Genomic DNA, 17,539 nt, shown 5'->3' on the forward strand with positions numbered 1-17,539 from the left:
CCTCTCTCGACAGGTGTCTATTGATAGCCAGAGATCATGTCTGGGCGACGAGACGAGGGCTCGCGTTCTTTCTGCCTCGTTCAGGGCGGATGGTTCCACTGCGTGCGTCCACGTGAACGTCCAGCACGAGCCTTTCGCGAAAAACTGACGTCAAAACAGGGTTGAACACGTATTCAATCGCAGTGCCGTCCGTTTGCTTCGAAAACACACCGCCAGGCGAGAGAGAGTCGCGTGCGCGATTTACCAAGTGGACCTGGCCATCATCGCGAGCTTCAGCGAGTTCGTGAACGGCAAGATGGCTGGTGCCCTTGTCCGTTGCTTTCAGATCCCCAGGAAACAATTGGGTAAGTTCGAAACGTCGAGTTGGTTTTCGTCTCGAATTAATTGTCGCGATTCGAGATCGGCCACTGCTGGCTACGATCGTCGTGCGTGACGTTGACGTTTCGTTATCTTTTGTTATCGACGATGGCTTCGACGTTCTGCGTCGTCTTCGAGACGAGGTTATGTAATTAGTGGAATTCGGTTTTAAGGTTTCCTTGGGTCGTTGACCAGCCAACAGCAGAGGACGTTCGCAGATGCCGCTCCTGAAGGAAAGGTACGTTTTATTGGATATTAAAAAGGAATTAAAAAATTACCTCTGAACCTTTAAAAATTTAGTATTTCTTATGTGCAGTGACATTGCTACATGTTTGTGTTAGAAATTTCAATTGTAACTCTCTGAGATTCTTGTTACGTGAAATGGTAATTCGATTTCTTAAATATCGAAAAGAAATTAAAAAATTATCTCTAATTGTATACAAATTCTATAGTATTTCTTATGTGCAGTGACATTGCTGCAGGTTTGCGTTAGAAATTTTAATTGTAACTCTCTGAGATTCTCGTTACGTGAAATGGTAATTCGATTTCTTAAATATCGAAAAGAAATTAAAAAATTATCTCTAATTGCATACAAATTTAATATTTCTTATGTACAGTGACATTGCTGCAGGTTTGCGTTAGAAATTTCAATTGTAACTCTCTGAGATTCTCATTACGTGAAATGGTAATTCGATTTCTTAAATATTGAAAAGAAACTAAAAAATTATCTCTAATTGTGTACAAATTTAGTATTTCTTATGTACAGTGACATTGCTGCAGGTTTGCGTTAGAAATTTCAATTCTAACTCTTTGAGATTCTCGTTGCGTGAAATGGTAATTAAATTCTTTTTGTTTTAGAAAAAAGGCGGTCCCTTGGACGACCAGGACCGTATCTTCACTAACTTGTACGGCAGACACGATTGGAGGTTGAAGGGCGCCTTTAAACGAGGAGATTGGTATAAGACCAAAGAAATCATAAACAAGGGTGCAGACTGGATTATCAATGAGATTAAAGTGTCAGGTCTGAGAGGTAGAGGAGGCGCCGGTTTCCCTTCCGGCATGAAATGGTCCTTCATGAACAAGCCTTCCGACGGGAGGCCAAAGTACTTGGTAGTCAACGGAGACGAGGGTGAACCTGGTACTTGCAAGGATCGCGAGATCCTTCGTCACGATCCTCACAAACTTGTCGAGGGTTGTTTGATCGCTGGTCGTGCTATGGGAGCTTGTGCGGCTTACATTTACATTCGTGGTGAATTTTACAATGAAGCGTCGAACATGCAAGTCGCCATCGCGGAAGCCTATCAGGCTGGTCTGATTGGAAAGAACGCCTGTGGTTCTGGCTACGATTTCGACATCTTCGTGCAGAGAGGAGCTGGAGCGTACATTTGTGGAGAGGAAACCGCGCTTATCGAGTCCATCGAGGGAAAACAGGGAAAGCCTAGGTTGAAACCACCGTTTCCAGCTGACGTTGGATTGTTTGGCTGTCCCACCACTGTTACCAACGTCGAGACAGTTGCTGTAGCACCAGTATGTGCTTTGCATGTATTTTACGCTATTGAGAAATTGATATAAATAGGGAACGTAATCCTAAAATTAAAATCTCGATTTATATAGACTATTTGTCGACGCGGTGGAGCATGGTTTGCGTCATTCGGTCGTCCGCGTAATCACGGAACCAAATTGTTCAACATCTCAGGGCACGTGAACAAACCATGCACCGTCGAGGAGGAAATGTCCATTCCTTTAAAGGAACTCATCGAAAGACACGCTGGAGGAGTAATTGGCGGATGGGATAATTTGCTGGGTGTGATTCCTGGCGGATCTTCCACTCCTGTTATCCCCAAAAGGTATCCAGTAACAATTGTTACGATCTTACAATTTTTAACTCGTTTCGTAGCAAACAGGAAGAACTAATACGTACAATTTTGCAGCGTTTGCGACACAGTGTTATTAGACTTCGACGATCTCGTCAGAGTGCAGAGTTCCTTTGGTACCGCTGCTGTGATCGTAATGAATAAGCAAACGGACATTATTAAAGCTATCACGCGTCTTATTAGCTTCTACAAGCATGAATCTTGCGGCCAGTGCACTCCTTGCCGCGAAGGAATCAGCTGGATGTACAAAATCTTGAGAAGGTATACGAATTGTTTTTTTTTTATTATTACATTAAAATCAATTCATTGTACGAATCTGCGTTAAATTGATGGACGAGATCTCAGGGAATATAGAAAAAATGATCTGTTTAGGTTCGTCGAGGGTGAAGCGGAATTACACGAGATAGACATGCTCTGGGAGCTGACCAAACAGATCGAATTGCACACTATCTGTGCTTTAGCGGACGGTGCTGCTTGGCCAGTTCAGGGGCTGCTTCGACATTTCAGACCCGAAGTAGAAGCGCGTATTAAGCAACGCAAGCAAGCTATGTCCACCTGAAAATAAAGGTACACAGACTAGAAACCGTTGAAAACGTTCCAATTTACTACCCCGTCGAACGAGCGATCGAAGAAGAGTGTAAATGTATTTATACCTGCACAATGTTGTATTTATTTACAGTGTATATAAGAGGTGAACCGAGGCGCGGTATAGTCGAATTTCCTATGTAATTCCGTCGGACTTTGGTCAACATTTGACGGTCCGATAAATAAAACCAATAGTAAAATCGTAATTTGTCTCTATTTATATAGAAGCGGAGGACGTCGCGTTTAAGGTAATTTTATTTCGTATTTTATGACGATCTGACCCTCGAAACACCCTTTAATACGTTGAGTGCCACGTCAGTCACCGGTGACTGACACCGACTTTTCCGTTCAGGCCGCGTCAGTCACCAGTGACTGACAGTATAAAATATGATAGTAAAGGTAAACATTTTTTCCCTTTCTTCTGCTTCCTCTGATGAAGAAACAATGCGCGCTCTATGCCGCCTTCTAGCAAAAATAATTTCGCTATTGTCACTTTCTGAATCTTGAACTGACATTCTGAGGGCTAAGAAATAACATTGCTGTACAAAGATATCTGTGCAAGCGGCGGGGAAGTCGCTATAAAACCGCGTGACACTCAACGTGTTAATGGAAACAGAGCATAAAATGATTGTTGTATATAAAATAAATCAAATACCACCTGTGAAGAATGGAATAATTATGGCGACACGAGGCTCAAGAAGAACTGAAGGGAGCGCTGGCACACGAAGTGTATACCGAACGATACTTTGCATTTTATTCGTTCATTATACAAGAAAAATGTTCTCTAGCACTAACGTTCCCGCTGACTACAGATACAGATAATAATGTCGTTCGGATTACGGTACAATGTGCGTATACAATATACAATATATATATGTACATACAAAAGCGCTCGCTCGATTTACAGACCGATGTCTTTCTCTCTTTTTCCCTTCCCTCCATGTCTCTATGCCACTAAATCGGGACTGTCTTTTGGAGTCTCTCATTCCCTCTCGTCTCTTCCGTTCCTTGTCTTTCTCTCGTACAATATACTGTTGAAAGTTAGTTCCTTCTTTTTTTTTTTTCTTTCCCTTAAATAAAATTAAGCTAGCCGTTTTACAATATCGGGACAACTTGCTGTTCTCATCTTTTTTTGTTTTTTTTTTTTTTATTTTATTTTCTTTTATTTCATCGCTTCTCGCAAGCTATCCCGGTGAGTTAGTAAGCGCACACACTGTCTTTTATGATAGGTCCGTTGTTACGTTATCTCCCTCCTACTTCTATCTACCTAAAATCTCTTGTCCACTGTTCTCTGTTTGTTTCTTGCTCTCGAGTATCCGGAGGGGTAATGGGAATTGTTGCTTCTCTCGTGTATTTCCTCGCGATCTTATCCTTCCTCGATAATTTACTTAATAGCGATTATTAATAAAGCCTTCGTATAAAAGCTGATTTTTGTTCCCTTCTTGCGATGTCGACGCTTGATCCTCGAGACTTTCGGATGTAACTCGTGTTCCCTCGGGATATTTCATCCCCTAAATTAGATTCACTTCTCATCGTCCATTCTGTATTGAAATCTTTGGAAGAATACAGATAACATATACTGATAAAACTAATCTCAAGATACTCATTCCATTTGTCAAGGATAACGTATCGCTGAATAAAGATTTAAAAAAAAAATTGAAACAAAAATATCTAGAAAAGAGATGGAAATCAATGAATACTGTATAGATACAATGGATCACACAGTGATGTACAAAAGAAAACGAAATGACAGTGCGTCTTGAGCCACTTCCATTGACGATCAAACGAATCAACTTTATGAAAGTCAACCGCTAGGTTTCTACCAAGTTAAGCACCAATCGTACACTCTGGTACTGGACTTGAGAAGTTCACAGAAAGTAGAGTTTATCGTGAAGCCCACCCCAAAAAGGGACTGGTATATACCACCTCGTCTTCGAGTATGTGCGACAGAAAACGGTGTCTATACAGTTAGACTTTGCAGTGGCTCGATCGACGCTTAAAAACGAATCAGAGGGATTCCAAAAATCTCAGCATTCCCAGCACCTCTCGCGGACATCACGAGCACGCGATAAAAGCTTCTGTAGCCCCGCTATTGGAGACGAACGTGACTCGTAGTAAAATAATGCACGACGTTAAATCTCGTTACTTCGCTCGCTCGATTGTACTTGTTGCAAGTCCTGCCACTTGGACGCGGTCTTTTGTCGACGCGCGGGAACAAGGTACACGTACACGATATGACTTTTGAAAGAAGCACACGCACACAGACAGACAGACAGACACGTTACACGCATCCTCTCCTTCTCTCATTCACACTCATACGCTCGCTCTCGCTCGCCGGACACGCGCTCGCGCTCTTTGGCATGATCGTTGGCTATAACATCCTTCTGGCAAGATCACGCTTTATTGTTGGAGACCCCTGCCGCTGGACCTGCGCCACTATTTAGTTTCCTGTATATGTATAATCAGCCATAAAAATAGACGCGTCTCTCTATCGCAGTTTCCTACGTCAGACCCTTGCCTGCGCGGCTCTCGAGGATGAACGCTGGTCGATGACGATACTCTGGGGGTCTGGTACGGATCAGCGCGTTTTGCCACGCGCTGTACACCGTAATCGTATCGTTCGTTTGCTGTAACGATCAAGCAGAGACACGTTTCCTTTTTATCTCGAGCTCGTATCGCAGACTGAAGGCGTTGGATTATTACAACAAACGAACGACGCAAGTCTGCACACGGAACCTTAACAGCTTTCAGTGGCGATCTTGTCTTCTTTCCTTTTCTTTTTTTGTGATTTTTTTCTCCTTTTTTGTTTTAGTGCTGTTGTATGAGCGTTCGCGAAAGGACAAGTGAATGGATAGTGATTGCAGAGATTCGTGGAAACGGTTGTTACACGCTATAGATGCTTGAAGCAAGGTGGAGATGGAAGTTATTAGGCGGTGGAACTAAATTTTGATGATGCATGGGTTTTCAGGCGAACGTGAAGGGTCACTTGGACTAGGGAGCGGCGTTGTTTTATCTATTCTATGCCTTGGTAATCTAATTAAGAAGTACCACGAGGGTCGCTTTGTGTAGCCGTAGAAAGGGTATCCGGAGGAAATTCTAATTAAGGGATACAGTCAGCTTTACTTCAGGAGGAGAGAGTGTTTAGCACTGGTACTTCTTAGTACAGTCTGCATGCTACATTTAGAGGTTCCTTTTCGACCTTCAATTGACAGAACGAAGCAATCATTGCATACGCAATGAACATTTGCCTTGCTCGACCTTGATGAAAGATTAAGTAGAGTATTACCACCTTCGTTAACTCGAAGATGAAGCGTCCAAGGTAACTGTTCCACGTGGTACTCATTATTCACGACGACTTTAGGGTGAACCAAGATGGCTCCTCCTAATCTATCAGTCGATACTCGAAGGAAATAAATGGAGGAGAGGATTCTCTCCGCTTGCTGGAAGGAAATTCGTGGGAAGAACTCTGGTGCGAGCACGTTTCGCTTGGAAATGTTTTCGTCCCTGTCGCAGGGCCCTTTACGGTACGCACAGACTTACAGACACTATCCACAGACGTGTAACAGGATAGAAGCTGTCTCGTAGATTGTTCGTAGACCATCTTTTGTCTTTCGCGGGCGCAGAAACTAAGGTATGACGTATGCAACGTCTGACATTACAGTTCGCGTACAATATATGCGGAACAGTTTACAGACAATGTCTGTAATCTGTGTACACAGGTTTGGATGTATAATGGAAAAGACCGCCGGCTTTCTTCGGCCCTATCTGCACTAGAAATCAGGAACACGAACGATAACGATCCCTCCGGGCTCCCGTGGCTAACAGTGGCATCAATCTTCTCTCGTGCGCGCACCGTGGCAGTGACTTTTCGACCGACCCGTTTACAGAACCAGTCAGGATCGTTCCATCGCCCCGTGTCAGAGGCTGATGCGTCGATGTTTTACGCCAGCCATTGGTAAATTTATTCGCACCTTTCGTGGAAATGCCAAAACACCGTCTAGAAATCGAATGCAATGGGCTCTGTACGCGCATAGCAGTAAAGAGCACTGTCGTAGGATCGCTTAAGGCGTATTTTGCTTTCATAACTTTGTCTCCAGCGCGGATACAGATCGTCTTATATGTTTCTTTCGAACGTACGCGTATCACGAACGAGGATATTCGCGTTCTTCCACGAGAAAAAGAACCGTTTATCAATCATCATCTAATTGACCCTAAACTTTGCTACATTACTCTTGATCAATCGTTCCCTGTTACATCCAGTGAGCGCGTCAGGGATCGAGGATGACCCGGGATATTTGTAGAATCTCTCACGCGAATCTCAGATCCGTCTCGAACCAGTTACCATCAATCTTCCTCATTTACAATCTATGACGGAACACAGAGTACTTAGATGAACCTGCTACGTATCAACGCTTTCAGAGCGAGATTTCTAGATCGCGAAAAGAAACTGTAGAAGGTTTATTTGGTCACGAGTTAACACATCGACCGGCGATACCGATTTTTGCCTCGACATTCGTTATCAGACAGCGCGTCCTGACGTTTCATCGAACCCTTTGTCTTCCTCTCTCTCTCACGACTAAAAACGATACTTCAGCGCAGTCTCCACTTTCCAGTACGTCCTAAGATCGACTGAAAGCGTCGACGATCACCCTCGAAGCGATCCTGACCAATTCACGGAGGCATGCCCAGCCAAAGAGCCTCGAATATCAGCGCAGACAGCTGGCGTGACAGCAATCTCAGAGGACCAACGTCGAGGTCTCCCATTTTCTTTTTTGCTCGCGAGTCCAGCGACCTGGTCAACAGGGGTGTGTGGGTAGTACATGTACGATGGTCGAGATCGCTCGCTGGCGGATGGAAGGCACGGGGTAAGGATATCAAAAAGGGGTACGAAGGATGATGACAGCTCGCCTCGATGGTCTCGCGGACCGGAACTATCGGTTCTCCTCGGTCCAGTCGCTGGCCGCCCAGGCTGGCAGCGGTGTCTCGTACTCCCAGCCAGGGCCGCAGTAACGCCACGCGTGCAGATACATGACCAGATCCGACGGTTTCGGGTCTCTGTACTTCACTTTGCACTCGTAGCAGTGCGGGTCGACCGTCATCTTGTCGTTGGTGAAACTCGAGTCGGGTGGCTCTGACCCCGTCTGCGTCCCGACCGTCACCTTCAGCGACTGTTCCTGCTGCTGCTGCTGCTGCTCCTCCTCCCCAAGACCTGGCGTCGACGACGGCGAGGAACCGTCCTTGTCGTTGCTCAACACGCGCTCCTCCATGTCCAATTTAGGTTTGAACAGACTCATCTCAGAGTCTCCGTCCATACCAAGCCAGTTCTCCGCGTTGTGGATGCTGATCAGGTCTCTGACCAGCTCCTGATCGGTCTTCCCGATGTTCCCGCCCTTCCCCTTGTCCGGACCAAACACCACGTGGTTGTACAGCGGATCGTTCACCACTGGATAGCCCAAGTATTGCAGATGCACGCGGATCTGGTGCATTCTACCGGTTTGCGGCTTGCACAGGACCACGGACGACTTCCCGTTGTAGCTGAGCCGCTTGAAACGGGTCACGCAGTCCTTCCCCTTCTCAGACACTTTGCACACTCCGATCTTGTAGGATACCACCTCGATCGGCTCTGAACAGACCACTTCCTCCTCTGGGAACTCGCCCTCCACTCGACAGACGTACTGTTTGTGAACCTGGAACGAGAAATAGCGATCTTTTCTGTTGAAATTGATTTTCTGTCACGTTCGAATTTCGACTAACTGGTAAGTTAAACGCGAGTTGACACGAGTTGAACATTTTAGAACTATCCTGGTGAATCTTTTTACGGACACAAAATGCTATTCTTATGTGAGATTCTACTCTAAGGTATTTCTCGACTCGCTTGCAGCACAGTTTTACCCGTGCACGGTGAAGTTTATTAGAAGCTCGACACGTCGAGCCAGTTTCGCTCGCGTTACGAAACGAACCTGTCTGTTTCTTATTTGGTGCTCCATCTGCCGCGCCTTCTTCGGCGTTCTACCGAAAAGGAGAATGCCGCTGGTCAGTCTGTCCAGCCTGTGGATCGTCCTCAGGTTCTTCAGGTTGTACTCCTTCGCCAGGATGAAGACCACCGTGTTGTGTCGATATCGTCCGCACGGGTGCACCTGGAATCCCAGAAACGGCGCGGTTTATTTCCCGTGAAAACAGCCTGGACGAGGAGGAGAAGGAACGAGGCGTGCAGAGACGATTGCGCAACTGATATCGGGTATCGACTAACGTGTGTAAGCGCGGTTAAAAATAATCGCCAGGAGGAACGCGAAAAGCAGAAAGAGATCGTTGTGTCCCGTGAACAATCGTGGCATTCAGAGAAGAAATGATCCGTCCCGCGATGCGGATCTCGCCTCAAGTCCGCTGCTTTATTTCTATCAATAGCGAACTATGCACCCCAGCGATTTATCATTCGAAATTCCCTGCTATCTTTCGATTTCTCCGACCAGCAATTTCTGTCCTGCTATTCTCGAGCCCGTGGAATCGATTCAGAGTGGTCCACGTACCTCGCCACTCTCCATACGTACAAATAACATTCGTCGTGCAAATACAAGCGTTTGCACAAACCCAAATCCTTGCGTGGTGCAGAAAAAATAGAAAGAAAGACAGCAGAAGTGAACAAAAGCATTTGCACGGAAATGAAGACAATGGTGATCGTTCATCGAGCATTTATCCAGTCAACACCATCCAATTAAGAATGCTGCCAGCTAACCGCGTCGTTCGTCAGACAAAACTAACCCAGCCGTCGAACAAACACGAAGAATAACTGGTGCGAAGAGGCGCGGTCTTCTCGACGCAGACTTCATGGGCGCCATTATGGTATTACAAACCGGTCGAGGGGCAAACGATTCGACCGCGTGACCCAGCCGACACGTGAACAGACGCGAACGCACGTGCAAACACGGTTCGTGCACGCGACGACCCATTTCTCCCGGTTCGAGGGTCGCGGGGGGTGGAAAAAAAGCAATCGACTTCCGCGACAAAAGGGAGCGATCCGATGGCCCCGTGTTTGCGCCACCCGCAATGTGGACACAGCGGTCGATTCAGAATTCGTCACGTGGAAAAATGCGGCCGTGCCTCCGCTGACGAGTGGAATACCGTTTCTAATGACTGAACCGAGTGCTGTCCCGTTCTTTTTCCCGTTTTACGAGTCCGCGAGCGATCGTTTTTTCTTTTTTTTAAGTGTTTACCACCGCGGATGCGCGGTTTGGAATGTTCATCGTTGGTTTCCGCGAATTTTTTTAACGACCAGACAGTTCCAAAGTATCTCATCTTTTTTAGTCTGGTGAACGAGTTAATATTTTGAGTCCGTGAATGCGAGAGTGGTGAAGTGTGGCATAATTGCTGGCTCAGGGCTTTTTTCTTTTAGGATAAAAAGTTGGTTGGCTATTTAAGTGAGTAATGGAGAGATTATATAACGAGTAGAGAAGATTAAATTGGTGCGACGATACGTTTGATGTATTAAATTACAAATACGTATAAAGGAAAAGTAAGGGACAGTTTGCTTTTTAATTAGTTTCTTCTGTATTGAAATCGTCAGGTTTTTTGAAAAATAGTAAATACAATACTTATGTTTATTTATGCAACCCTAAAAAAATTTAATTAACTTATATTAACCAGTTAACTGTGGAATTTAGTTTGAAAAGATCAGCACAGGGTGCGGAATTAAAAACAAGCAACGACGTGTATACACGTCGAACGCAGGGCAAATGGTACTATTATACATTTGACGAAAAACGAGGGAGGATTACATTTTTATTCGTCAGCAAAAATAACAATTCGTTTCTGAATACGTTATTCTTGCTAAAAGCTTGAAAATTGTCAAGAAATAATAAAATACATAAACAAGAAAAATTGAAAATAGCAAGAATAAACAAGAAAAATAAGAAAATAGTTTACAAAGTTTCAAGCTATGTATATAAGGGGAACATAGCACCAAATAATATTCTTGTTACATTTCATTCAGATTTCGAATTTTCATAGTGAATGGTAATTTGTTATAGGATTTTACGTTATTCTTACTACAATCTTGAAAATTGTCAAGAAATAATAAAATATATAAACAAGAAGAATTTAAGATAGCAAGAAGAAACAAGAAAAATAAGAAAATAGTTTACAAAATCTCAAGCTATGTATATAAAGGGAACATATTACCAAATAATGTTCTTATTATATTTTATTCAGATTTCGAGTTTTCATAGTGAATGGTAATTTTTTTATTTTACACGACGAGTATACACGTGAAACGCACCGCAGTAGAGATTTGTTCCGACGAGTATACACGTCGAACGCATTTAACTGGTTAAGTCTGTTAAAATTCGAATTATCTTTAAACTAAATTAATAAGCTTTCCTTTACCCATCAATTTAACAGATGCCCATAAATCTAGAAACACAAAAATTTCCACGAACTCAGCTATATGTACCAACAAAGGCTAGCAGTTCCACGCAGCGGAAGTAGAACGCGACGACCCTAGTCAGACAGCGCTAACAGAAAGCCTCCATCATACCCAATGTAACCGTAAGCTAATACCAGTACTTAAACCTTAGAACGACCAGTGTACCACGCGTAATCTCTCTAACTACAGAAAATTTCAATGTTCCCGTTAAATCGCTATTCGCAGCTAATTTCCTCCCAAGAATTCCCCAAAGAAGTGCAACCTCAGTTCCGCTGCACGGTCCTTTGAAATCCACGCGCGTGCCGCCATGAAACAACACGCTGCGACACGGCTTAGTCAACACTCGGCTCTCATCAACGAGCAGGCAGCTGTCAGCGACGCGGCCACCAAGAAGCAATAAAACAGCGAAGTCACTCGACAAGCAAGGTGGGGAGAAACACTCGCGGTTCAGAGGCGCGAGCGATCGCAAACTGGAGGACTCGATCCCACGGAAGGACGTCGATAGGCGAGGGACTATTTAGCGGCGTGAATGGCGCATAAACAGGAAGTAGCTGCTCGTAAAGACGCGCTGACAGCAGGTCGACAACGGGAGAGCCACTCGATTTGTCCGATAATCCTGCACTCCATCCTCCAGCTCGTCAACCCCTCCCTTTCTGCGTCTCTCTCTTACCCTTTGTTATCGCCTGCACGGTCTGACCCACTCGCTGGACAGCTTCGGATACGCTCCTGGCCTGGATATATTAGGTCTACCCGAATGTTCTGTTCGTTTGCGAGGTGTAACACATTTTTCGTACATTTAATAGCACCTCTGGTTGAAAATAAGAGCTCTACGATATGACGGAGTTTTGATCTTAATGGATGGTCGACTGTAGAGTTATTACAACCATTATAATAATGTTAATAGTATGGATTACTTATTCTGTTTGAAAAGAAGAGTACCATTTGAAAGATTTGGATTTTTTATTTATTATTTGTAGAAAAATAGAAAAAATTGATCTTCTTTGGTAAGATATGATAAAGAGAGACAGTCATGTACGTCTGAAATGAGGTTCTAGATACTTTGTTGGGAACTAAAATGACATTATCGAGCTGAATTTTTATGGTAGATCTAATATATCGCTTCTACTCTTCTACTCCGCTCACGTCAAACTATATTTTATTATCCTATATTTATTATTTGGATTTTTTATTTATTATTACTACAAAAATAGAAAAGATTGATCTTCTTTGATAAGATATGATAAAGAGAGACAGTCATGTACGTCTGAAATGAGGTTCTAGATACTTTGTTGGGAACTAAAATGACATTATCGAGCTGAATTTTTATGGTAGATCTAATATATCGCTTCTACTCTTCTACTCCGCTCACGTCAAACTATATTTTATTACCCTAAGAGGCTTTCGCGAGGACTTAATTTTTTAAGGCGATTGCTCGCGGCGAGCATCGTCGCTAGACACGAGCTTTCGTTTCATCTCGGATTTGAATTACGCGAGCACTGAGAATAGTACCCAGCAGGATATTTTCAAATCCATCGTTCTTTGTGGAATTACTCGGAATTTTTGGTCTCTACCTTCTCATTTCTTGTGCCTAACAGTATTTCGTGTCTCCATTGAGGGATGACGAGTTTCAATTTACTTTGATTACGGATTTTCTATTGCAATTTTGTTATTTGAAAATCATATAGTTTTGCGCTCAATGAATTTTGTTCAAACTTTGCATATTTGTAGATATATATGTGAACCATTAATTACCAGCGTAACTTTTTCACAGATCTTGAAATAACGGAAGTGGAGGGGTCCAAAGAGCACGTACTTAGCGAGATCTTTCGAAGACCATAACTTTTGATTGAAAAAGGATATCGACTTGAATTTTATATCAGAAAATCAGAAAAATTTAAAGCTTTTAAACGATATATTACTTTATATTTTTTCCAAATTTTTAAGTCAGTTTTTACACACATTTCCAGTAGGGGTTGTGAAAAATTGCAATACTTAAAAAGAGTATCCTCAAATTTTAACGAACAATTTACTATAAAAATCTCATTCTATGCTGTTTAAATAATACAAATTGCATGTTGAAGAAAACATTTCGTCTCAGAACTATAACATGAAATTGTCAACGCATGCTTCAAACCCCTCTTTCTCTACAATTACAAGCTCTGTAAAAAAAACTAAGGTTGACTATTGACGACCCACACATAGACATTGATCAGCCACAAATACGCGAAGGTTCGAGCAAAATCCGTCGCGGTCGAAAACGTATGGTTTTTCAAATAGCGTCCTTCGCGTTATCGTCGCGTGTTCATTGAATTTCAACCGTGTACCAATCGCACGTTTAGATGGTATAAAAGCAAACGGAACGGTGGTGAACGGGGACAGCGTTGAATTCGTAAACTGTTGGCAGAGATCCGACGGTGGTGGCGGAATCGAACCAGCCAGTAAAATCTAACGCGTGGGACAAAAGGCTGGAAAATAAAACCAGCCCTTCCACCCCCTGTTGTTCGCCATGTGTAATTAAATGATCATTTCGCGACCGCGAAAATGTTTTCGCGGCAATTAACCGAACGCGCGGGACGGCAATTAAGCGTCGCTTAATGTTTCTCCCTGGCTTTGATCCACGCACGTGAGAGGGCCGCGAATTAAACGGCGAACAATGCCCGGACGCGACGAACCCGAATGCCTCTGCGACAAAACGAGTAACTTTGTTACAAGTTTCATTTTTCCGCCGTTTCCTTCCTGCGTCGCGTTTCATTTTTTTTACTTTACAGCCCAACGAGACTGGAAACGAAATTCTGTTCGACGAACGTTGCCAAGCAGAAATGCCAGCCGTGGGAATTTCATTCTGAGAGCGCGAGAGAGAAACACACGGAAGATAGAATGAAATGTTCTCTCTGAGAGAAACGTGTGGATTGTTAAAAAATGGTACGTTTCGAGTCGCATGTTAAACGATCGCGATAAAGTGTGTGAAAAAAGGATAGAAAATTTGAATAAACGAGAGGAGGCATCCGTGTGTAAGACTCGCAAGAAATAGGAAAACAAGCCGTGACGCGAGGTGGAAAGCAGTCAGCGTGTAAAAATGCATTACGATATTGCTGTGTGATTATTCATAAGTATTCCGCGACGTCGAAGGCCATCGAGTCGCGAGCGATGAGTAAAGCAAACAGACAACGCTGGAGATGGGAAAAATTATTAAAATGTACACGGTCGTGTGCATCGTCGAACCGTACCACGCATGCGGTTAATTACGAGTCGAAGAAATAAGAGAAAAAAAAGAAAAGACAGCAACTTACCAAGTGGAAGAATAAGAGAAAAAGAAAAGAAAAAGGACGCGAGGAGAGAGAGAGAGAAATACTGGGCTAATGTCAGGACATCGACAACGATTAATCGCTTCCGTTTTATCTCCGTTGGCCATCTTTTGATATTTCTTTCATTGCCTTTTCAATGGCAAAGTTTAAAGTTCGAGGTAAAGGGGAAACGTAAACGTTTCGTGTTCTTGAACTGGATGGAATACCTTCGAGTCCGGGAATGACGAGCTCTTTTAATTGCGATATTTGCTACGGTGAATTCAGCCGCGAATAATTAACGTCGCATTCTTCTCAAGTAGAAACTCACGCGAGTATCCCACGACGACTCGAATGGTATAGTAATTAAGCAAGCGCATAATGCACGGAACGTCCTCTTCGCGGAAATTACTCGCAATTATTCGTACCACATTCGCATACAATTTTTGCAATTGAAATCTTTGTAATCGATAATCTCAAGAACTTTGCGAAAAGAAAAAAATAAATAAAAGACCCATTGCACGATCTTAAATTTAAATACTGAAAATATCCTTCCACGTTAGCTTTCATGTGTTCTCCACAAAAAATCCCATCCCTAATGTCTCGAAAGTTGCACTTCTTACAATTTAAATTTCTGTAATCGATAATCTCAAGATCTTTGCAAAAAGAAAAAAAAAATGCAAGACCCATCACATGATCTTAAATTTAAATACTAAAAATATCCTTTCACGTTAGCTTTCATGTATTCTCCTCCAAGAATTCCACCCGAAAATCTCGAAAGTTGCAATTCTCGCAATTTAAATCTTTGTAATCGATAATTTCAAGAACTTCGCGAAAAGAAAAAAAATAAGTAAAAGACTTGTTACACGATCTTAAATTTAGGTACTGAAAATATCCTCTCATGTTAGCTTTTATGTATTCTTCTCAAAAAATCCCACCCCTAACGTTTCAAAAGTTGCAATTTTTGCAATTTAAATCTTTGCATACGATAATCTCAAGAACTTTGCAAAAATACTAAAAATATCTTCTCATGTTAGCTTTCATGTATTCTCTACAAAAAATCCCACCCCTAACGTCTCGAAAGTTGCACTTCTTACAATTTAAATTTCTGTAATCGATAATCTCAAGAACTTCGCGAAAAGAAAAAAATAAGTAAAAGACTTATTACACGATCTTAAATTTAGGTACTGAAAATATCCTCTCATGTTAGCTTTTATGTATTCTTCTCAAAAAATCCCACCCCTAACGTTTCAAAAGTTGCAATTTTTGCAATTTAAATCTTTGCATACGATAATCTCAAGAACTTTGCAAAAATACTAAAAATATCTTCTCATGTTAGCTTTCATGTATTCTCTACAAAAAATCCCACCCCTAACGTCTCGAAAGTTGCACTTCTTACAATTTAAATTTCTGTAATCGATAATCTCAGAAACTTCGCAAGAAGAAAAAATATAAGTAAAAGATTTATCACACGATCTTAAATTTAAATACTGAAAATATCCTTCCACGTCAACTTTCGTGTATTCTCCTCAAAAAATTCCACCTCCAACGTCTCGAAAGTTGCAACTCTTGCAACTTAAATCTTTCTAATCGATAATCTGAAAAACCTCGCAAAAAATGAAAATAAAAAAACTTATTGCAAAAATTTTAAACTTGAACACTGAAAATATCGTCCCCCATCAACATCCACGCGTTCTCCAAAAAAGCACCCACATCCCAACGTCTCGAAAGGAAACGTTCGTTGGCTGCTACCAAAAGCGCTCGCGAAGTTACGCAACGGCTCGATAAGCTGTTACAAAATTAGGTCCGCAAATTTCGAAGGTATTCCAGCGACCGAATAACCCGGCTTGGCATGGCCGTGCGCGAGATCTCGAACGGCAAACAAACGCGGATTCGTTCGGATTGATCGTGCGCGGAGGCTTCGAGCCAAAAATAATCGGCCTGGGCCGCAGGAAGCGGGCGAACAATCGTCGTCGCGCGGACAATCGGCTACGAACAGCGGTAGGAGACAGAAAGAGAGTGAAAAAGAGAGAGAGAAAGGAGAAAAGAGAGAGAGAAATATAGGCGAAGCTGCTGCAAAGTAGATGCGCACGCGTATACTTTTTTTTCTTTTTTTGGCAGTACAGTTCTGGCAGTACACCACTTACAGGGATGGAGGCGGGCTTGTTGACCACGACGACGTCCTCGTCCATGTGTATCACCGTGATCGGCTCCGAGGTGACAGGCACCTCGTGTCTGCAACACACCAATCGCAACCAGCTTAACGTGGCTTTGTTCCTCTTGCGCGTACACACACTCGTTCCAACCCTCTCGCACACGCACGCACACTGAGAGACTGAAGCTTCGTTTATCCGTGTGTCAGATTTCCTGAGATTCTTCGATGGGTTCTCGAGTTTTTTTTATCGTACAGAGCGTACGACGGCGCAAGGGTGGAAAGAGGGTGGTTTCGATTGAAGACGCGATCAACCAATCCATGCATGTGACTTTTTTTTTCTTTCTATACAGCTTTTTGTATGTTTTTAAATTTTTTGGACATTTATTAAAACGTAAATCTTTAGATTTTGGTTTGAGAAGGGTGTTTGGATAAACGAAACTTCCAGACGTAGATGTGGCGACAGATGAGTGCGCAGTAACGATTCGCGGGGGTAGATCTCGACACGTAAGGGGAGATGTTTCGACATTGTCGTTTCCAGTCCATAAAGTGTTGAACGTGCATGGTTCGAAGTGTAACACGTGCTCATGCGATATGCAGACAGTATTTCTGAATGACTTGGATCTAACACATTGTACTCTTCAAATGTATTTAAAGAACACGATGGAAAAAAAAAGAAAAAAAATACACGGTCCTCTACTGAACTAGTTCCAGATGTGCGATTTTATGCGATCACTCAAAGAGACAGAAAATGTTTTTTTTATTAAATATAACATAATACTTTACCTTTCTCTGTGTCCATTGTTCTCTTCAATCTCAAAATATAATCAAAATCTCTAATTTTGTTTAGTTTCTAAATTAATAACTGAGT

General features: G+C 42.8%; 2 protein-coding genes across 4 annotated transcripts in view; one reads left to right on the plus strand and one right to left on the minus strand.

Annotated features, from left to right (window-relative positions):
- Positions 1-228: 228 nt before the first annotated feature.
- On the plus strand, positions 229-3,022 carry Nd-51 (NADH dehydrogenase (ubiquinone) 51 kDa subunit). Of its 2 annotated transcripts, XM_076908225.1 has the most exons (7): positions 229-344; positions 531-595; positions 1,216-1,884; positions 1,972-2,204; positions 2,289-2,492; positions 2,604-2,798; positions 2,911-3,022. In XM_076908225.1, the coding sequence occupies exons 1-6, from the start codon at positions 296-298 to the stop codon at positions 2,788-2,790; spliced, it is 1,407 nt and encodes a 468-aa protein (XP_076764340.1). In that variant the 5' UTR covers positions 229-295; the 3' UTR covers positions 2,791-2,798; positions 2,911-3,022. The 2 variants fall into 2 exon arrangements, with proteins under 2 accessions (XP_076764340.1, XP_076764339.1); XM_076908224.1 differs by having other exon boundaries at positions 2,604-3,022.
- A 3,403-nt stretch (positions 3,023-6,425) lies between these two features.
- LOC143431553 (pseudouridylate synthase RPUSD2) overlaps positions 6,426-17,539 on the minus strand; it is a 278,936-nt gene continuing 267,822 nt past the window's right edge. For both annotated transcript variants that reach the window (XM_076908376.1, XM_076908375.1), the window contains exons 5-7: positions 16,664-16,751; positions 8,777-8,953; positions 6,426-8,503 (exon numbers count right to left, since the gene is read on the minus strand). In XM_076908376.1, the coding sequence (XP_076764491.1) occupies positions 7,748-8,503; positions 8,777-8,953; positions 16,664-16,751 (1,021 nt within the window). In that variant the 3' untranslated portion in view covers positions 6,426-7,747. The remainder of the gene's footprint in view (positions 8,504-8,776; positions 8,954-16,663; positions 16,752-17,539) is intronic.

The sequence above is a fragment of the Xylocopa sonorina genome, chromosome 18 (assembly GCF_050948175.1).
Source record: "Xylocopa sonorina isolate GNS202 chromosome 18, iyXylSono1_principal, whole genome shotgun sequence".
NCBI classification, from domain to species: domain Eukaryota; kingdom Metazoa; phylum Arthropoda; class Insecta; order Hymenoptera; family Apidae; genus Xylocopa; species Xylocopa sonorina.

What these genes read in the sequence shown, in the direction of transcription:
- Nd-51 (XM_076908224.1), top strand. Translation starts at nt 296, where the DNA reads ATGGCTGGTGCCCTTGTCCGTTGCTTTCAGATCCCCAGGAAACAATTG. An exon ending in GATCCCCAGGAAACAATTGG is followed by an intron (nt 345 to 530) that starts GTAAGTTCGAAA and finishes TTCGGTTTTAAG; the next exon opens with GTTTCCTTGGGTCGTTGACC. An exon ending in ACTCCTGTTATCCCCAAAAG is followed by an intron (nt 2,205 to 2,288) that starts GTATCCAGTAAC and finishes ACAATTTTGCAG; the next exon opens with CGTTTGCGACACAGTGTTAT.